Here is a 19871-nt window from a genome sequence, read left to right on the forward strand (position 1 = left end):
ACATTTTACTATTCACAAATAATCTTTTATAGGAAAAAACCCTAAATTTAAATTATAATGATTTTTTAATACGATAAATTTAAATTATCGTGAGTTGGGGACTGGAGGCTAGGGTTTGTTCATAAACGCCCATCAAAGATTTTTTCAAAACTTTGCAAAAAGATGATTACGTTTTTGACTTTGGGAATCCCTAATTAAAAACCCAAATTACACGATTAAACAAATTTAAACCCCAATCTCATTAGCAAATCGCCGTAACTTCCAAAAAGGAAATATCTTTCATTCTTTCTCATCTCCGTCCGCCTCCTTTTAGTCTGTGCTAGCTATAAGGCATAAGCCCATCTCTCAAAATCTTACCTCGGAACCCAATATAATATTCAGACGCATACCCAGTTCAAATCTGTTTCAATCGCACTTATATCCTTCCATCTGAGTTTTCATTGATTTTGGATTTTGATTGAAAAACTCATAAATACCATCGAACCGTTTTTACGATCATCATCGAGAATGAGGAAGAGGGAGAGAGAAAACCCATGTGGGATTTGTGGACACTACCACAAATACGAAGAGGGGGAAGTTTGTGGGATTTGTGGCCACCGTATGCCGGTCGGCCCTGAAAAAACTCTGATTCAAGTTAGCGCTTTTCCATCGGAAATCTTGCCGGAGTTGCTTTATCTTGGTAGCTACGACAACGCTTCTCGTTCGGAACTTCTCAAAACGCTCGGGATTTCTCGCGTTCTTAATGTACGCCCCTTCTCTATTTATCTCTTTGTTTCAATTTCAATTTCAAGATTCGATTGGGTGTGATTGATTAATTAATTCATGAGTTCTTAAATCAATCGAATGTGGTATCAGTTATTCTTATCGATTCGTTTTTCCTTAGGCTCACTTGATCACTTTTTTTGCTGCCCTTATCCGTTTTAAATCTTGATCTTCAACAAGATTTTCTACCACTTGTTGAATAGCTACTGTAACATGATGTACTTTCAATTCTCCAACAAAATCTTTAGTACTTTTTAGTGGATTGTAATCATTTATTTGCATCAAGGACAAGAGACATAGGTCACACAACTAGATTTAAAGCCTGCTGTTTTCTCATTGGTGTAATATTTTGAAGTATGAGTTCCCATTCACTTGTTAAGTCATCAACATTAATAAAATAGAGATCTCTTTAATGTGGGCACAATCTTACCCAAAGTTTATCAAAAAGATCTTTCTTTTTGTGTACTGCTTTTTTACCAATATCTTATTGATACTTTGCCTGATCCCTCGTTTAAGTTTTGCAATTGAAATTACACAAGATAACATACATTTTATTCAAGATTTTAAGTTAATGATGGAATTCTTACCAATTTATCCACTAAAGTTGATTACTTATCAATCTATGAATGCATAAATTGGTAAACTTTTAGTAACAAACTGAAACTTGGATACATAAATTGGTAGGAAAGAAAGCCACTTCAATTTTGCATAAACAAGTCATTAACATTTAACACTATCTATTTAAGACCTCTAATAATCATAAGGTGATTTTTTTTTAATAAAATGCAGACTGTTCCAGCTTGTCAGAATCTGTACAAAAATTCGTTTACTTATCATTGTCTTCCAGATAGCCCAACCATTGCATTTGATGATGCAGTTGCTTTTCTAGGTATGTATTTTTTAATCCTATGTTACATTTTTATTTTTGTTACATTGTAAATATGATATTAAACTTGTTTTTACAGATCAATGTGAAAAGGATAAAGCTCGTGTTCTTGTCCACTGTATGTCAGGAAAAAACAGGTAATCTCTTTCTGCAAAATCACTATTGTTTCGTGCTGTTTTTTTTTTCCAAATTATAATTTGTACAAAAATATAACACATTTTTATTATCGTATCACTTCATATGTGACTAAATATTGTTCTAGTATAATAAATCACTCATATTATAATCCATGAAAAAACATTTTTGTATTTTTTTTTTCACAGGTCACCTGCTGTTGTTATGGCATATTTAATGAAGAGCAGAAGGTGGACTCTTGACCAGAGCTACCAATGGGTCAAAGAACGCAGACCGTCTGTTGACTTACTTCCAGGTATGGTGGTGGTGGAGGCGGCAGGTGGTGGTGGTGGTTGAATTGAATTATAAAATCATTTTTTGTTTTTTTTGTTTTTTTTTTTTTTTTTTTTTTCTGATGATGAATTTGTTTTGTGTAGCTGTTTTGCAGCAACTACAAGAGTACGCGCAAAAGATTCAGGCGGTTGTGGAGGGCGGTGTTGTTGCTCTGCCGCCAATCTCAGGTGGTGGTGCCGCCCCTTTCAGCTTTGGGTTTACAAATCCGGGGAACATTCCTCCGGCCTTTCCGGCGTTCAACACCGCTGCAACCGCCTCAATTTTTTCCCGTGCAGACATTCCTCCACCAAATGAGTTCACTTTTGGAGCTGCTGCTGTTGAGAATACGCCTCCACAAAATCTGGGGCCAACTTCTGTGAATCCAAATGCTACTGACGTGTCAATGGATGGATCTTGAAATTGTTTTATTTTTTTTTTTTAGGGTTTTTCTTGGATTTGGTTTATTTATGCAAATCTTATGAGAAGCCAAGAACGATGTGGTGAGTTTGATATGATCACACGGGATGAAAAGGTTTGAATGTAAATGGTGAATGAAAGCTTTTGGCTTGTTAGACCTCACACCCTTACACGCTTTAAATTTTAATCTTAGGTGGGTTTCATTTTTTTTATATTTATATTTATATTTATATATGCCCATTCTATTTGCCACAATTTTACTGTTTTTCAATTATTAGGCTGTGTTTGTTACATGCAATTAAACTGGATGATGGATGAGGGCATTTATGTCTTTTGCATAGATGAGAGATTGAGTTCTTTTTTAGGCTATGTGTTTGTGTTTTAGTCACGTTTGTTGGAAAGTTTTTGTTCTTGAGATTACTCTGGTCGAATAGAAGATGCTTTAATTTTAATTGGTGTATTTTAACAAAATTGTTCATCTATCTTATACGTAAACTCTTAGAATCGAGTCAACTACATAAGCTAGGTTCACGAGACAAGATTGGGGAAGTTCATAGATTTGGATGTGTATTAGATGATCTGTATTTTTTCAAATATATATATCCTAGTGTATATATCTTCTAATTAACATTGCTTTGTTATGCCATTGATTTTTGATGATTTTATTAGCATGATTTTGTTCCACAAGACTTTTTTTTTTTTCCCTAATAAGTTACTTGAGAAACAAGTATTTTGCTGGTCTTCATTTTTTTTTAATCTCTATTTTTTGACCGCTTTCATTTGAATTAGTTAACGAGATTTTTCATATTCATCTTTGATTCTACTTTATTAAAAATACGGTATCAGAACAAAGGTTATAGGTCTTGTGTCTAATTGTGTATCAAGGATATACACTGATCATGCCCAATTATAGGACTCAATCTGTTGTATTTATAGCTAAAATTTATTCTATGTATAGCTCCTTAATTTGTGCATTCCTTTTTTGTAAATTCCCTATATATATGTACCATGTCAACCTATTCTAAAGCAATACAATAAATACTTTCATATGGTATCAATCAGAGCTAAATTTGCTTTAACAAGCCTCGATCATTCTTTCTTCTTTGGAACCATAATCTAGTAGCTCTCAATGGCACCATCAAACACCATCATTCAACTCACAACCACTAGTCATTTCCTGATCAAACTTATTGCTATGAATTTCCGGTATGGCACAAGCAAGTTCAATCAACCCTCATTGGGCTTGACCTAGAAGACTTCATCAGTGGCCGAAACAAACCGCCACCATAGAATCTCTACTGCAAAGGAAGCCTAGGATCGACTCAACACGAGTTATGCCAACTAATCTCGATCCAGAATTATTTCACTAAAGTCAAAGCTTGCAAAGAATCCCAAAGGAATTCGCTCCATCACAAAATTCCTCAATGATATGAAACAAATCGCTAATGAATTAGCACTTGCTCAAAGCCCCATCGATGAAGAATACCTCTTAGTTCACGTACTAGGCCACTCACAACCGCCTTAAAAGTCCGACAAAACTCAATATCCTTTCCAAAACTAGTTGAAAAACTACTTAAATTTGAAAGGTATTTAAAGAAATCGTATATATTGTGGCACCCCTTGTTGTCACGACCAACTTCTCCCAACGCCAAACAAGTTAGTTCGATAATCGGCCCTCGTCTAATTCTCAGTCCCGATCACATCATGTTGGTCGCTTCGGTTCAGACAACCAATCATGCAACAACTGCTCGAACAATAACAGTCAATACATGAACAATTGCTCCAACTCTTACTATTAATTTTGTGCTATTCCAAGTCATGAGACTCATGACTGTACGAAACTTGCTCGTTTTTTGAAAGACAATAACATCACATGCACCAAGTCACCAACATCTCCAATCTGGTTGCAAATGCTTCCTCTTTGAATTCACATTCCCGTTCGATTAATGCACCTTGGATGTTTGACAGTTGAGCCTCTCATCACCTAACATCATATTGATCTTCCCTTCACACAGTCTCAGAATATGGTGGACCTGATGAAATGATTCTTGGTGATGCCAAACTTTGTCGTGCTAATCAACTCTCTGTTGAACTTTTTCCCTTGTATTTTCTTGTCAAGGATCTTTCCATGGGGGCGCCTCTCATGCAGGGAAAGAACATAAATGATGTCTACTATGCTAGTGGAGTCCTTCTTCCCAAACTAAATGTTGCCACTAAAGCATCACCTATTGATTATTAGTACAAACTTGGACATCCATCCGTTCATGTTTTTCAAAATCTTCTTAAAGTTTTAGGTCTTAATTTTTAAGTCATTATCTACAACCAAGTTTCATTGTGCTTCATGTTCTGTTAATAAAAGCCATAAGCTACCCTTTGGCCCAAACTATTTTATTTCAAATAAACCATTGCAACTCATTTATGATGTTTGGGGATTTGTTGAAAAATCGATTGATGATTTTGCTTACTTTATTGTGTTTGTGGATTACTACTCAAAACCTATTTGGTTGTATTTTAAATATAATACTGATGTCTCCAAAATCATTAACCAATTTAATCTTCTGGTGGAAAAATATTTTAACACGCCCATTGTTTCAATATTCACTGATAATGGTGGGGATTATCAAGCTCTCATACCACTGTTCCAATCCATGGGGATTTCTCATTACTCCACACCATCTGATACACCGGAGCAAAATGGCATAGTTGAACGACGCCATTAACATATTACTGAAACAGGTCTTGCCTTTCTATACTATGTAGGTCTCTTTCTAACCTTCTAGTCCCATGCTTTTCAAACTGCAATGCACCTCATAAACCGTTTACCAACTCCAATCCTAAACTCCAAAAGTCCATATGACCTCATGGTTGCTTTTCTAACTATGCAAAACTAAAGCCTTTTGGAAGTCTCTGTTACCCGTGGCTTCGTCCCTACTCCACCTCAAACTTACAACCATGTTCCGCTCCATGCCTCTTCTTAGGCTAATCCAGTGCTAAATCTGCTTACAAATTCCTTCACCTTGAAACCAATCGTATCTACTACTTTCGTCATGTTGAGTTTATAGAACAAACTTTTCCCTACAAAACTCTCCATCTCCAACTGTCACACCCGGAAACCAACGGCGGAAACGTTCCGGGGCGGTGGACGTCATGCATAGTATCACAACCATTGTACATAGTAAGCATAGTAAACACAACCATTACATTACATATGAATATTTACATTTGTTTGAAAGTGGAGAAATACATAGTTTATATATACATCGGTATAATAAAAGTATAGACGAGACTTCTATATGCACCGTCTTCTCCAAAAGTAAGCGAGATACCTATCTAACGAGAACCTGAGAATACAAGCAGTTTTAAAATATCAGCATAAAGTTGGTGAGTTCATAAGTGGTTGAGTTCTGGTAAAAGAAAACGTTCCTTTGATTTCATGTAAAGTTGTTTCCCAAGAAAATCCCACATTTTCTTATAAAAGAAGTTTGGTTATCCATTTGTTAAACAACCTGTTTATGAAAAGTTAAGTTATCCCAGGAAAAACCTATATTTTCCTTAAAAGTTAATGGTTGGTTATCGATCCGGAATGAAGTGCACAAGTATCTACCATACTTGTTTAGTCAGGCGAAGTTTCCTTGAAAGCTAGGTTAATCTTGATAAAGTACATTAGTTTTAACACATATATAAAACTAATAAGTAGGTGGTGAACTAATTTCTAAGGGTATTGCTGATACCCTCTAGAAATCAAAAAAATTATTACTTTGAGTTCACTAGGTTCATTATTACTAAAATAATTCTCCATTATCTAAGTTGCGAGTTCTATAACCATTCAATAAACTAGATATGGCTCGTAACGGGGGCCAGTACCATTTTATGACTTTGTCACCCGTAGACCTGTCGGTCCCACTGTAGCTAGCAGCAAGGTGCGGGGTAGTCAGTCCCGTATAGATCTATACACACAAGTCACGTTCTCCCCCCAGGAGATTCTGGTTACAGGGTTGGTCCTCCACTCTCGTATCTATGGGGAGTGTTACCGAGGACTTGTCTCCAATCTTAAGAATAATGAATTTACAAGTAATAATATGGAAAATCCCGTTTTATGATTGGCGTGAATCCTTTGTAAATTATGAATTATAACATAAAATATAACCTTTTATGATGAGATTCACAAATTCCTTGTTTTAGTTTTGAAAACTAACTCTACCAGTTAATTTCTTAATCGGTTGATAAAACGGTTTTCAGTGTCAAAGCATGTTGAACATGTAATCATTTCATACGAAATAATAAGTTTTGAGTACAAGTTCCCTTGTACTTTTGCTTGTATATCCCCCCCCCCCCTGAAAACATGAAAAACTCGGAATAAGGTGTGGGTATGAACTCACCTGACGTGGGTGTGCCGAGTTAGGATGCTAGGTGCCAATTTAGGACTTGAACACACACGAGAGTCCTAGGTAACATGAAGTGATACATGATTGTATCTAATTAGTCATTAAACCACTAATTAAGCAAGTGAATACACTCTAATGCGAGGAAACACTTTATTTCAAGTGTTAGGAATGGTACGGGTTGCATCTAAGAAATGTATGGCCTAGTTAAGGAGTTTACTCTTCAAGTGTAATCCCTTAGGGGTGTTTATGGTTTCAAGACCATATCCCCATGAGTTTATAGCTGTAAACTCATGGGAGTGGTGTTATTGGGTGCTCAAAGGTCTTATGCTTCACAAAGAAAGGTCCTAGGGTTGAATCAAAGGTCATGGAAGTGTTTGGGGCTTGAAACAGACCCTTTATGGAGTTTACGGTTTCTGAACCACTCCTTGGGGAGTTTATGGTCGTAAACACATGAGTTTACGACCGTAAACTCATGTTTTTCCATTTTTCATGTGTTTTGGTGGTTGTAGGTTAAGCATGCAAAGTTCTAGACCCAAATATAAGCCATACAAGGTGTTAAGGGCACTTAAACACCCTTTTGAAGGTGTTTACGGTTTTGGGAGATCCCCAAACCATAAACTCATGTTTACTCCCTTAAATTCATGTTTTGGGGTTCTTAGATCATTCATGCAAGTCTCTATGTCATAAGCTAAGCATTGGAAAGGTTTTGGAAGGGTTTTGGGACATAAAAACCTCCTTTTAGGGTGTTTACGGTTTTGGGATGTTCCCAAACCGTAAACACATGTTCTTGGTGTTTTTGGATGATTAAACCACGGATTTGCAAGTGTGTTAGGCTAAACAACAAGCTAGAAAGGTTAACTTACAGTTGTAAAGCTTGAAGGGGCGTTTCTAGATCAATCCCGAGTTGTAGAGAGAGTAGAGAGAGAAAGCTCTAAGGTGGGTGAAAAAGGTTCAAATGGAGACCACTCAACCCTTATATAGGGTTGAGTTCATGGCTAGGTGGGGATCCACCCAATCCCGACATTAAACAGAGTTTAAGATTGTACCCGATTAAATGGCCGTAACCCGACTTAGTCGTGAACTGGAAATTTTTCCGAAAGAATTCGAGGGTATTTCACGTGATTTTATTGCTTTCAGACGCATTTGAAAAATACAACATAACCCAATGAATTTACTTAAATCAAAAGTTAACGGAAATTTTTTAATAAAAATAAATTCTTCACTCACACCACACCAACTCTCCATGCACCCACTCTTCTTGGTACTCCTATCACATCACTGTAACGACCCATATTTTTATACATACGTCTAACAGGATTATCAAAATTTTATCTACTAAATGCGAAATTATACTAAAATTTAAAAGACTTTACATCCCAAGATTAATAACGGGTTTACAATAAAATCTATCTATTAATTGAACAACAAGGAAATAAAATATGTTCTAGGTCCTTGTGCTCATGTCATGTCAAGTGCCACGGCTGATACCTGAACCTACACAATATGAAACATATCTACTACATCAAACCATAGGTATGGTGAGTTATATCTGATATGTTTTCATGTTTCATCTACTCTTTCTTTCTTTTCTCTTCATTCTCTTACTCTACAGTCTAATCTCTTTCTCTAATAACATACACTACTATTCTTTCTTCTTTCATCTATATCTTCTACTCTTCTTCTCATCTTTACTTTCTATTATTTCTCTATCTCATCTCATATTTCTCCGTACTTTCTATCATTTACTCTTCTTCTCTACTCTTCTATTTTCATCTCATACTCTTTCTTAGCCTTTTCTCAGGCTCTTCTCATACTCTATCTTCACTTTCTTTATCTATCTCATACTCATCTTCTTTCTACATATCCTTCTGCTTTGCTCATACTCTATGCATGCTCTTCTCATAATCTTAATACACTCTTGACACATCTCTTACTCTTATCATGTCTATCTTATATTATTCATCTATCTATTCTCATATACTCATGCCTCAACATTCTACTTTTAACTAGACCCAACGGTCGCATCTTATACTTTAATCTCATATATCTTTTAATGGATACAACATCCAATTACATTGTCGGGTAAGCTTATCTGGACTTACTTTCCTCTCTTAGGATCCCTGATGGATCCTTAACCATTCTTTTTCTCTTTCGTGTTGATATGATCGATTCCATGATTTTAGGGTTTTTATCTTCCCTTCTTATGAGATCTAGGGAGTATGAGGTCTCCTTTGTGTTGATGATATCAGATCTGGACCTTGAGAGGTCCATAGAGTCATTACCCTTTAGCTTTTTGCAAGCAAGTAAGCAATTGGAGACTAGGTTGCCATTTCTAGAGTTATTTCTCCATTTGAGGCTTGATATGAGTTGCATGCACGTAAAGGTTGCACCTTTATGTGACTTTTGAGTGTTAGAAGGATGGATCTACTGTTTGGTGAAGCAGATCTAGCCTCAAGAGATCTTTTGAGAGTTTTCATGGGAGTAACTTGCCGAGTCCATAAGAGACTCGACGAGTCGAGTCGGGTTGCCTCGAGACTCGCGACCTGTGACGACCCGAGGAGTATAGGGTTGACTTAGCGAGTCAAGAGGGGACCAAGGGTGAAGAGGGCAGGCATGTACTCGCCGAGTCACCCTAGTGTACTTGGCGAGTCCGGTCAATGCTGACCGTTGACTTTGTTGACTATTAGGGTTTAGTCAGTGGTTAGACTTATGAGTCACTATCGGGGTAAGATGGTCTTTTACCCTTCTTAGAGGATTTATAGAGAGGAGCTGGCCTAGCCTTTAGAAGTTGTATTAATTAGAGTAACTATTTTGTGAATAGGCGAAGGCTAGTGCAGTATTTCAGAGTTTGAGGTTTACCGAGTTACCCAAGGTGAGTCTTCTCACTATACTTTACCTAGAGTGGTAATTAGAGTTATGAAACAGAGTATTGTATGTTCTTGCATGATGTGATTTCTATGTGCTTTATGCTATGTATGTTACAGAGTTTACAGAGTTAGGTCTGGAAGGTCCACAGAGTTAGGGCCAGAGGGCCCACAGAGTTATGGGACTGGTGGGTCCCACTGAGACACATTGACCAGAGGGTCAAATGGAGTTATAGCCTCGAGTGGCTAATATGTGTTGTGTGTGGTATTTTGGGGAACTCACTAAGCATTTATGCTTACAGTGTTGTGTTATGTGTTTCAGGTACCAGTGAGGATCACGGGAAGGCGCCAGCTTGATCGTTACACACACGAGGAGTTTTTATATTTATCTTGGGATGTGATGTTATGTTTTGAATATGTGATACAATGGTGTTTGTATAACGATTATGAATGAAAATGTGTTTTATAAAATACGAAAAATTATTTTGCAAATTTGGGTGTTACAATTGTTCACATTTAATACTATATTCTTCCTTAATTCTTTTAAGATCTTTGGTTTGAGCCCCTAATTGTTGTTTTAAGGGGTTTTTGAGCCTTCCTAAGAGTGTATCCTTCAATATTTAAGGTCCTCAATTTCCCTAATTAGTAAATCATGTTGATCACGATAAAGTTTAATTGTAGCTTCACAAAACTGAGAACATGAAGCTTCATTAACCTTGGTGAATGAAAAACTCATTATTCACCAAAAAGAATAATCAACCAAAAATAGAACTGATTGTGAAACCCCAAAAAAAATTCCTTTGATTTGAAACCTCGAAAGTCAAACTTGAAAAAATCAAACTTGAAAAGTCAAATCTAAATGTCAAAATTGAAAATCAAATTATGTAGGTCAAACGAGAAAACTTGAAGGTCAAAGGTCAAATTTGAAAGTCAAAAATCAACTTTGAAAGTCAAAGGTGAAAGTTAAAATTCTTTGTCCAAAAAGCATAACCTTGACCGAAAACAAAAGTTTCTAAACCGAAAACGAAATTTCAAGACCAAAAAAACGAGAATATTTGACCAAAAATGAGGGTATTTGACCAAATACATGGCCTTTTGACTAAATACGAAGCTTTATGACTGAAAACGAAGTTATTGGATCGAAAATATGGCAATTTGACCGAAAATAAGTCAAAAAAGTGAAAATCTGAAATTTCAGCCGAAGAGGCGAGCCTTGAAAATCTGAACCGAGAAGAAAGAACCGAGAAGCTGAAGATCCGAACCGAAATCACAAGGCCGAGAAGTCTCGCACCGAGAATCGCTTCTGGCCTAACATGCGAGTAGCGGACTGAGAACTCTGAGGTTGCTGTCGTGTAGTCCGAGAACCCTCGCAGCTGACCGAGAAGTCTCACTGCTAACCGAAGACGCTGCTGCTGGGCGAAGACGTTTGTTGCTGACCTCCGAGAAGCTCTAGGGTTTGACCAAGACCGAGGGTTGCCGCCTAGATTTTGCAAATCTTGACCTAAAATGCCCAAAACTTGCCAAAAACACGGGATTTTCAAATCTTGAAAGCCAAACTCGATCAAAACTCCAAAAATATGAAGAACACGAAGAACAATGGCCAACAATTCATAAAAAATGAATCAAAAACATCAAGAAACTCCAATAAAAACGTTTGCAATGACCCGATTGATACCGATCCAAGCTCTGATACCACTTGTAAGTCCCGAATTCTCCTATGAATCAATTAGATTCACTTTGATGGTGTGGAATCCCAATCAAGTGAATAATGCAAGATATAATATGAATAAGAACAAGATAATTAATCTTCAATGCACACGATATATTGATCAATCGTCCGGTACACAAGATTCCGATTACACACTGTTTTCTCTCTAGATCTCTTCCCTAGCATATGGCAGCCCCCAAGAACGTCCAACCCTCTATTTTAGGCCTAAATAATACTATTTATACATAGACCTAATAACAAAGCCCAAACCCAAAACTCAAACAGAACAATATAAGGCCTAACCAAAATCACATGTAATTTTGGTCCAAACAACACCAAAACATGGTGTTTTCGGTCATAGACCGAGAACTGTAATAGCTTATGAAAAGCAAAGTATAAACCACAATTTATGACCTAACAGGATCACTATAAGCAACGATTTGACTATACTGCTTTGGAGATTCCTTAGCAATATGCGTTAATCAATAAAGGCAACCATGGGGATATAGTACATCGAATGAACCCACAATCCTTTTGGATCAGTATGGTTCATTAACACCACAAGACAGTTAAGTCAAGGATGGTCATCCATACTATGCTATATGACTCATACACACCTGATGATGGTCTGATATAGACTCACCCTTTCTGGCTGTCTAAAAAGGAGGGGAAATACTAGTAAAGAACTTTGGTATGTCACCTGTACCTCGACACATAAAATTGTCATAGAAAAAATATATACTCTCTGTTCCAATCTCACACACACCCTTAATATGATGCTACCAATATCCAAACTTAATTGAACTAAACATCTATATTAGGTCTTAGTGTATAACTAGACATGATTACAATCTTTGTAATCAACTTGCAACACCAAACCCTCTTTATGTAACACTATCATATTTTAGTGTATATATTTAACATGGAGCATCGGGTATTTATTTAACCTTTTAAGTAATAATAATTCTCTTAAGATTATCACATATACAATTAACACATATATAACCATATTTGGTTCGCACAACATTTTTATAATATTTTCAATTATACAATAATACATATTCCAGATAATAGACATTTAATTCACATATAAACTTTCAATAAATTTTTAATACTTTTAATAAATACTTCTATTAAAATATTAAAATCATGTTCATGATAGATCATTATATTATATGTGCCTCACTTACAAAATGGTTGAATATTTTGATACCTTTTATTATTTAAAATTTCACTCTTCCAAAAATATCATATATTCTCTCAAAAAAAAACTTTGTTTCAACAATATGATTAAGATATTTCCATATTCATAGTAAAAGTTTAGGCCATAGAAAACTATCAAATATCATTTAATAATTTTGAAAACGTACGAATTCTAAATTTGATGGACACGCATAATTTCATATGGCCACCTAATTGTACGATCCCATATTTACATAACACGTATCGTCTAAATTAATTATTATATTAACTGAAATCATACAAATTCATTTAATTTCGTTCTTAGGCCGGAGGGTGTGGTGTCACCGAAACCGCACTTCCTCCTCCGCCATATAAGCATCATGTCATTTTTTTACCATTCAAGTGTGGTTTCTTGCCACACCAAAGGAGTGGTGACACACATTTTTTTTTTTTTTTTTTGTTTTTTGTTTTTTTTAACTATATTAATTTAATAAAACATTTTTTTTTAACTATTTTAATTTAATAAAACTTCTATTTTAATAAAAAAAACATAATTTTTTATTACTTGAAAATTAAAAAAAACATTAAATTGCATTACCAAAAAAAAAAAAACACAAAAACCACACACATGACATTTAAATAATCCTAAAAACTTAAAAAACACAAATAAAATAACTAAAGCAAACTACATAAAGTCGTTCTCCGAGAACTCGTCTTCGGGGTCATCCGGTGGATCCAAATTAAGGTTAATGTTTTGAACCCCGTAAATGTATTCCACCAAGTCATTGCGAAGATTGTGAAATGTTTCAGTACAACGTATCTCTGCTCTCCTGTTTATATACTCTTCGCCACCAGTTTATATTGGTTGTGTCTCTGGTATGGTTTCTTCATCGTCAAACGCACATATCGTTCTTCCTTCGTCTTCAATAATCATGTTATGCAATATAAGACATGTATACATGATTTCTTGAAGTTTTTCCTCGCCTAAATAAACTGCTGGTTTTTTCAATATGAACCATCGTTTCTTCAGAGCTTCAAAAGCACGCTCAACATCCTTCCTAGCTCTTTCTTGAGCTCTCTTGAATTTCTTTCGTCTAGAACCATGTGAAGCTGTAAACGATTTAACAAGCACAACATACTCAGGATAGATTCCATCGACCAGATAATAACCATATTTATATGGCGTTCCACGCACTTGAAAAGAAGAATCTGGTGCAGATCCATCGTATATGTTGTTAAATATTGGTGAACGATTAAGAATGTTGATGTCGTTAATCGAACCAGGAGAACCAAAAAAAACATGCCAAATCAACATATCTTGTGATGCAATTGCTTCAAGTATGACCGTTAGGTGACCATGATCACCTTGGGTAAATTGCCCATGATATGCTGTAGGTAGTTTTCCCATGCCCAATGGAGACAATCTAAGCTTCCTAGCATTCCAGGAAACCCATGCACACTAGCATGATGAACTTGCAATTGCAGGATGTCATTACGTATTGGCTTACGTAAATATTTTGGACCATAAAACTGAATCACAGTTTTGCAGAAAAAATGGAGACTATCTCGTGTGATCCTAGCAGACATCTTAAAACTTTCGTCTAACGCATCAGGCGGAATGCCATATGCTAACTGACGAAGTGTGACCGTGCATTTTTGTAAGGGAGTGAAACCAGGTGTACCTCTAGCATCGTAGCGTTGTTGGAAAAAACTGCACTCCCTCGTTAGATCTTCAACTATACGTTTGAATAAACCTTTGAGCATTCTGAAGCGCCTATGAAAATAATACCCTTGATAAGTGGCATTCTCTGCAAAATAGTCTTGCACCAAATGTTGGTTGGCTTCTTCACGATTTCTGCAAATATATCTTCGTGTTCTCCGTTGAGAACTTGCAGCTGCGTTGTTACATACAACGTTGTATGCTTGTTCCGCCATTTGAACACACGCAATAGCGGTATCAAAAATAGTCTAAAATTCTTCAGAAGATGAAGATGATATTTTTGAGAGAGTGTTGATTTTTTTAAAAAAGTTTTTTGAGAGAGAGAAGAGATTGTGTTTTGAAAAAAAATGAAGTTAGATATGTATATATATGAAAGAAAAAGCAAAAAAGAGAAAATTAAATACCCAACAACCTATCAATCCTCCCATTTTCCCCTCCACCAATCACAAAACGCGGCACTTAAGGACCGTAGTGCGGCCAAGACCGCACGTGGGGCGGTGTTCTTGATTGACGTGACACAAACTGCGGTCTGGAACGGCATCCACACCCTTTATCCTTATTCATCTCATTTAAACTACAATTACAATTATGTTCCTTTATCTTTTTTTTCTTCGACACAATATACCCTTCATATTGCTCTAATATCCCTTTGACTATTTTCTCTTAAAAACAACATACCCTTTTATAATAAAATCTTATCATATATATATATATATATATATATATATATATATATATATATATATATATATATATATATATATATATATATATATATATATATATATATATATCCTAAAATCACAAACTATTGAAAAGTATATTTTTCGTATGTCGTCTTCGAAAAATATGTTAATAAATTCGACTTAAATACTCAATATATATATATATATATATATATATATATATATATATATATATATATATATATATTATTTTTCAACGTATCGAATTTAATAATTGATAATTAACATTGTAAAATATATCTAGACAATTGGTTTTGAAAAATGAGTGTTATGATATAATTCGACGCTCATAAAAATAGGAGAACGAATGGTTTAGATCATTAATCTATTCACAATATTATAAATTTATGACGTGAATAACAATTTATAAATAAATAGTGCTACATGAAATATGCAAGTGTCACATATTAGTTTATGATGGTAGCCTTGTTGGCTCTAATATCAATAGTAGAGATGAAAATTTATAACTGACTCTGTACTGTTATATTTGAAGGATTATTAGAGAAGAGTGATGGTAGTCTTGACGATTGCAATATCATTACTTGATGAATTAGTAATTTATGTAATATTAATTACTATCAAGGAAAGTTAGAAATAATAATAGTAGCTAAGATGAGAGTAGGTCTTCTATGCTTTCTGAGTAACTGGAATGTTTGATAACATGGTTATTGACATTGTAAGTCTATTGGGTAGCAGAATGTTGGTGTACCGTTAGTGTACGTATATGTGCTAGAATAAAGTAGTTTTGTTGGCCGTAAGGTAATGTAATAAGGTTGTATATATAACATTAATGGAAATATATCAAGAATGATATTGTATTGTAAGTTTATAGGACTGTAATTAATGGTAGTCTAGGTGGTTGTAATCTTATTATTCGAGGAATGCAAGTTAACGGTGAATTTAGTATCTATAACACTGTACATCTAGATTATTTAGAAAGAATTAGTGGTATGCTCGGTGTTGTATTTACCACTTTATGAGAATCAGTTGTTAGTGGTATGCTTAGTGTTATAGTCACCACTCTTTATCTCCGATGCAAATAATGGTCATTGTGGTATGATTAGTGTTGGAAATATCACTGCGATGGAATAATGTTAGTCATGATAGTCTTGGTGACTGTAATAGCATGGACTAATATTTATGGTGGTCTTGGTGATTGTAACACCAAAGTATTGAGAATAATTATTAGTTGTGGTGATGGAGACTGTAACACCACAGTACTAAGAATAATTATTAGTTCTGTTGTTGGTGACTCTAACACCACAATAATGAGAATAGTTATTATTGGCTAGAATGGACTATAGTATGCCATACTCCAACAGGGTCAAGTCTCTCCATAGGTGAGGGAGTTACCTACAGCCTAATTTTTTTATTTTGCTTCGGACCTCAAATTATCTTAGACCGATCCTGGTTTTTACAAATAAAAAAGAACAACACATGATCCTGTGTTGGATGGATGCAGGGTCAATAATTGTGCGATGTTTTATTGTTTCGGCCGGACCACGTCTTAGCGCAGCTATTGGGCTAATGTGTTCCGGTCTCCGAAATGAGTTGAAGACTTACGAGGGTGGTACACCACAACACCATGTATGTAACTGTAAAAGAAAACTAAATTATATATTTTCTGCGTAAATATAGCCTAATATCTTATCTTATCTCAGTAACAAACGAAACCTACGCGTCTAATGGTGATCAGGACCTTGTCAAGAAAACGAGCTTAAAAAACAGATAATATTGAATCGAATATGCCAAAGTTTATTCTCAATTTATACAATCACCTGTAAAAAATATTTAAAATCTTTATCATCTATTACAATATATAAATATAAATATAAATATAAATCATATAATAATTGTATCCAATATTTACCAATGACAAAATATTTTCGGTGGCGGATAGAAGCGGAGAATAGGATAAAGCAACACCACCGTGTGTAGGGGCATCACTGCCACGTGATACACCGTGAATAGCACGAGGTGTTACCAATTCTTCCACACTGCTGACACTTGTACCTCCAAACCGCCGTCTCATCTCTTCTCACTTCCGTTAACCAAATACCTAATCATTTATCCTGAACCACACAACAAAACAAGACCCCATTCACAACCACATTTTAACGCCGTTAATACACATTCCCAAGTTTCCTCCTCACATTTCGTCGTCTTCCTCCTTCCCTCTGCTACATATATGTACGTGCACCTCCGTCTTTGGTGTTACACGATACGAAGAAATTTAAAGAGCTTCTACTTGTAAGTTGTAACGATTGAAAATGGCAAAGATTCCGATGAGGTTCAAGAGGATAACAGCTGCATTCGACGACGATGCTAGGGCACGGTTGTGCCAGAGCAGTGGAAGCGAGCATTCGGATCAGAACTCCGTGACGGACCTTTCAGATCTAGTTGACTCCTTCTTCGAGGCAGAAACAGATGATCGAGGTAAATCGTGCTGTGAAATTAAGGTTAGAGATCGTCTGGAGGAGATGGAGTATCAGGAGGTGGAGAGTTTTTATGGTACAGATTCGGAGACGAAGGAAATGCTGATCGATCTGATCGGTGATGACGAAGATGACCGAGCAAAGCGTACGATTCGTTCCGAGGTAGAAATAGTTTGCCGGAATTTGAAAATTACTTCATCCGAGGGTTTTAAGAGGCATCTGATGACTTTACTTCGACAGCGAGGGTTTGATACTGGTGAGAATCAATTCATAGTTCATACATCGTTTTAAATTTGCATTACGAATAGAAAAACAATCAAATTGTGCCATTTTTTTTAGTTTTGATTCTTAATTATTATCTACTGTTACAGGTCTATGCAAGTCCAGATGGGAGAAAACCGGACGGCATCCCGCCGGAGAATATGAATACATTGACGTTCTATTTTCCGGCAACCGTTACATTGTCGAATTATCACTCGGATCCGAATTCACAATCGCCCGACCGACTAAAACCTACCAATCGCTGCTGGAAATAATACCTAAAATCACAGTAATCAAACCGAACGAACTAAAGAAGATGATAAGATTAATGTGCGCTGCGATGAGAGCTTCTTTGAAAACGAGAGACATGATGGTTTCACCATGGAGGAAAAACGGGTACATGCAGTCAAAATGGTTCGGATCCTATAAACGAACAACGAACGCCATTTCGTCGAGGTCAACAACGGTAGCGGCGTACGGAGACGGCGAGTTTAACGGGCAGAGTTTTCTAGGGTTTGAGTATTCACCGGCGGCGGCCATTGTTGGTAGTGGTTATTGCAGGAAGGAGGTTGAGAAAATGCATGTTGTTGGTAATCTGAAGACGTTGATGCTCAATGGCATGTCATAGTAATTACGATGTAAATCGGAGGGCGTAATCGTAAATAATTATAGATAATGGACTGAGTCATAATTGTAGACAAATTTTGATAATGTTTTATTTTATATTTTTTTATTGTCGTTGACGTGACAATGTGACATTTTCATGTTTATCTTGTAACTTTTTATCCGTTTTGCATTCTTTTTTTATATTTAAACTTTTTTCCATAGAATTTACTTGTTGGTTTTTGTTAATATTTTTCAATTTCAATAAAAGGTTTTTAATAATACTAGCAAATGCATATATAATACATACATAAAAATTGCATCACATGTAGAGAGTTGTGACAAAACATATCTGAAAAATAGATAAATTGTTGTGTTGTTTTGATGTAGTTTGTAGCTTGTTTAATGCATGTCAAAATAAGGAAGAGACTAGAGAGCGAAAGGGCGATTTATTACACGTGACCCAATCAGGGGTCCAATAGCCGTTGATACGTGGTAAAATGCAGTCGCCAGGCTGTGTAGGGCTGTAGCCTGTAGGCCACCTCTAATATCTGTAAGATCATATTACCGTATATCATCGTCTATAATCTTCTATATCTAATTGTTTTCTTTATTTATATATATATATATATATATATATATATATATATATATATATATATATATATATATATATATATATATATATATTCAAGATAACTATAAATAGTTGTTAATATAATTATCAGCCTATGCTAAATCCATGTATTATTCTCTATAAGGTGGTAATCACATGTTTCGTGTCTTGAGTACACCGTGTTTAATAGCGGATCCACTCAAGATACTAGTGTGATTTTAAAAAAGTGATAAGATTACGTGTAGCATATCCTCCATAATTATATAGTACATCTATATTATCTTATATTATACTATTATATAAGATATATTAATTAAATTTTAAGTTATAAGAGGTACAAATAAATAAACATTGTATACACCGATTTCACGCATTAAAAAGAAATTGATGATACTTGATACCCTCCTCGCAATATACATACCTCCCGGTAACCTTTCACTTCCCACATCTCTCATTTTCATATCGAGTGTTTTCCCTCGTTTCTATGTTTTAAATGAATGGAAGAACACAAACAGAGGCTTGTTGATGTTCATTTGTTTAAGTTAGCCGAATAAAAAAACGAACACGAGCAGATAAACGAACGAGTTTTTTTGTTCATGTTTGTTCATTTAATAGATTACCTTGTTCATGTTTTTTTATATATATTTATGAACATGCTAAACGAATAGAGACAAACAAACTCAACTAAACATATATGAACATAAACGAACATATAATATAAAATGTAATTCAGGAGATAGTCAACTGCATCTGCATAAACGAACATATAATATAAATAAAAAACTTTGGATCCCATCAAAAGTATTTTGAATACCAGAGGGACCAATTTTGCAGTTTTG

General features: G+C 35.4%; 3 protein-coding genes across 3 annotated transcripts; 2 read left to right on the top strand and 1 right to left on the bottom strand.

The window, feature by feature from the left end:
* Positions 1 to 234: 234 nt before the first annotated feature.
* On the top strand, positions 235 to 2724 carry LOC111878861 (protein-tyrosine-phosphatase IBR5). The gene is made up of 5 exons (XM_023875345.3): positions 235 to 744; positions 1552 to 1651; positions 1728 to 1785; positions 1972 to 2078; positions 2200 to 2724. The coding sequence occupies exons 1-5, from the start codon at positions 508 to 510 to the stop codon at positions 2511 to 2513; spliced, it is 816 nt and encodes a 271-aa protein (XP_023731113.1). The 5' UTR covers positions 235 to 507; the 3' UTR covers positions 2514 to 2724.
* A 10783-nt stretch (positions 2725 to 13507) lies between these two features.
* Positions 13508 to 14586, bottom strand: LOC111878845 (uncharacterized). The gene is made up of 2 exons (XM_023875332.2): positions 14160 to 14586; positions 13508 to 14040 (listed from the first exon to the last, which is right to left on the bottom strand). The coding sequence occupies exons 1-2, from the start codon at positions 14584 to 14586 to the stop codon at positions 13508 to 13510; spliced, it is 960 nt and encodes a 319-aa protein (XP_023731100.2).
* A 2501-nt stretch (positions 14587 to 17087) lies between these two features.
* On the top strand, positions 17088 to 18600 carry LOC111878868 (uncharacterized). The gene is made up of 2 exons (XM_023875352.3): positions 17088 to 17808; positions 17924 to 18600. The coding sequence occupies exons 1-2, from the start codon at positions 17388 to 17390 to the stop codon at positions 18439 to 18441; spliced, it is 939 nt and encodes a 312-aa protein (XP_023731120.1). The 5' UTR covers positions 17088 to 17387; the 3' UTR covers positions 18442 to 18600.
* The last annotated feature ends 1271 nt before the right edge of the window (positions 18601 to 19871 follow it).

This window comes from Lactuca sativa, chromosome 5 (genome assembly GCF_002870075.4).
Source record: "Lactuca sativa cultivar Salinas chromosome 5, Lsat_Salinas_v11, whole genome shotgun sequence".
Classification (NCBI taxonomy): Eukaryota; Viridiplantae; Streptophyta; class Magnoliopsida; order Asterales; family Asteraceae; genus Lactuca; species Lactuca sativa.

Coding starts and splice junctions, on each gene's coding strand:
- LOC111878868 (XM_023875352.3), top strand. CDS start 17,388: ATGGCAAAGATTCCGATGAGGTTCAAGAGGATAACAGCTGCATTCGAC. Junction 17,809..17,923: donor ACAGCGAGGGTTTGATACTG/GTGAGAATCAAT, acceptor CTACTGTTACAG/GTCTATGCAAGTCCAGATGG.
- LOC111878845 (XM_023875332.2), bottom strand. CDS start 14,586: ATGGCGGAACAAGCATACAACGTTGTATGTAACAACGCAGCTGCAAGT. Junction 14,041..14,159: donor TTATGGTCCAAAATATTTAC/GTAAGCCAATAC, acceptor AACTACCTACAG/CATATCATGGGCAATTTACC.
- LOC111878861 (XM_023875345.3), top strand. CDS start 508: ATGAGGAAGAGGGAGAGAGAAAACCCATGTGGGATTTGTGGACACTAC. Junction 1,786..1,971: donor TGTATGTCAGGAAAAAACAG/GTAATCTCTTTC, acceptor TTTTTTTCACAG/GTCACCTGCTGTTGTTATGG. Junction 2,079..2,199: donor GTCTGTTGACTTACTTCCAG/GTATGGTGGTGG, acceptor TGTTTTGTGTAG/CTGTTTTGCAGCAACTACAA.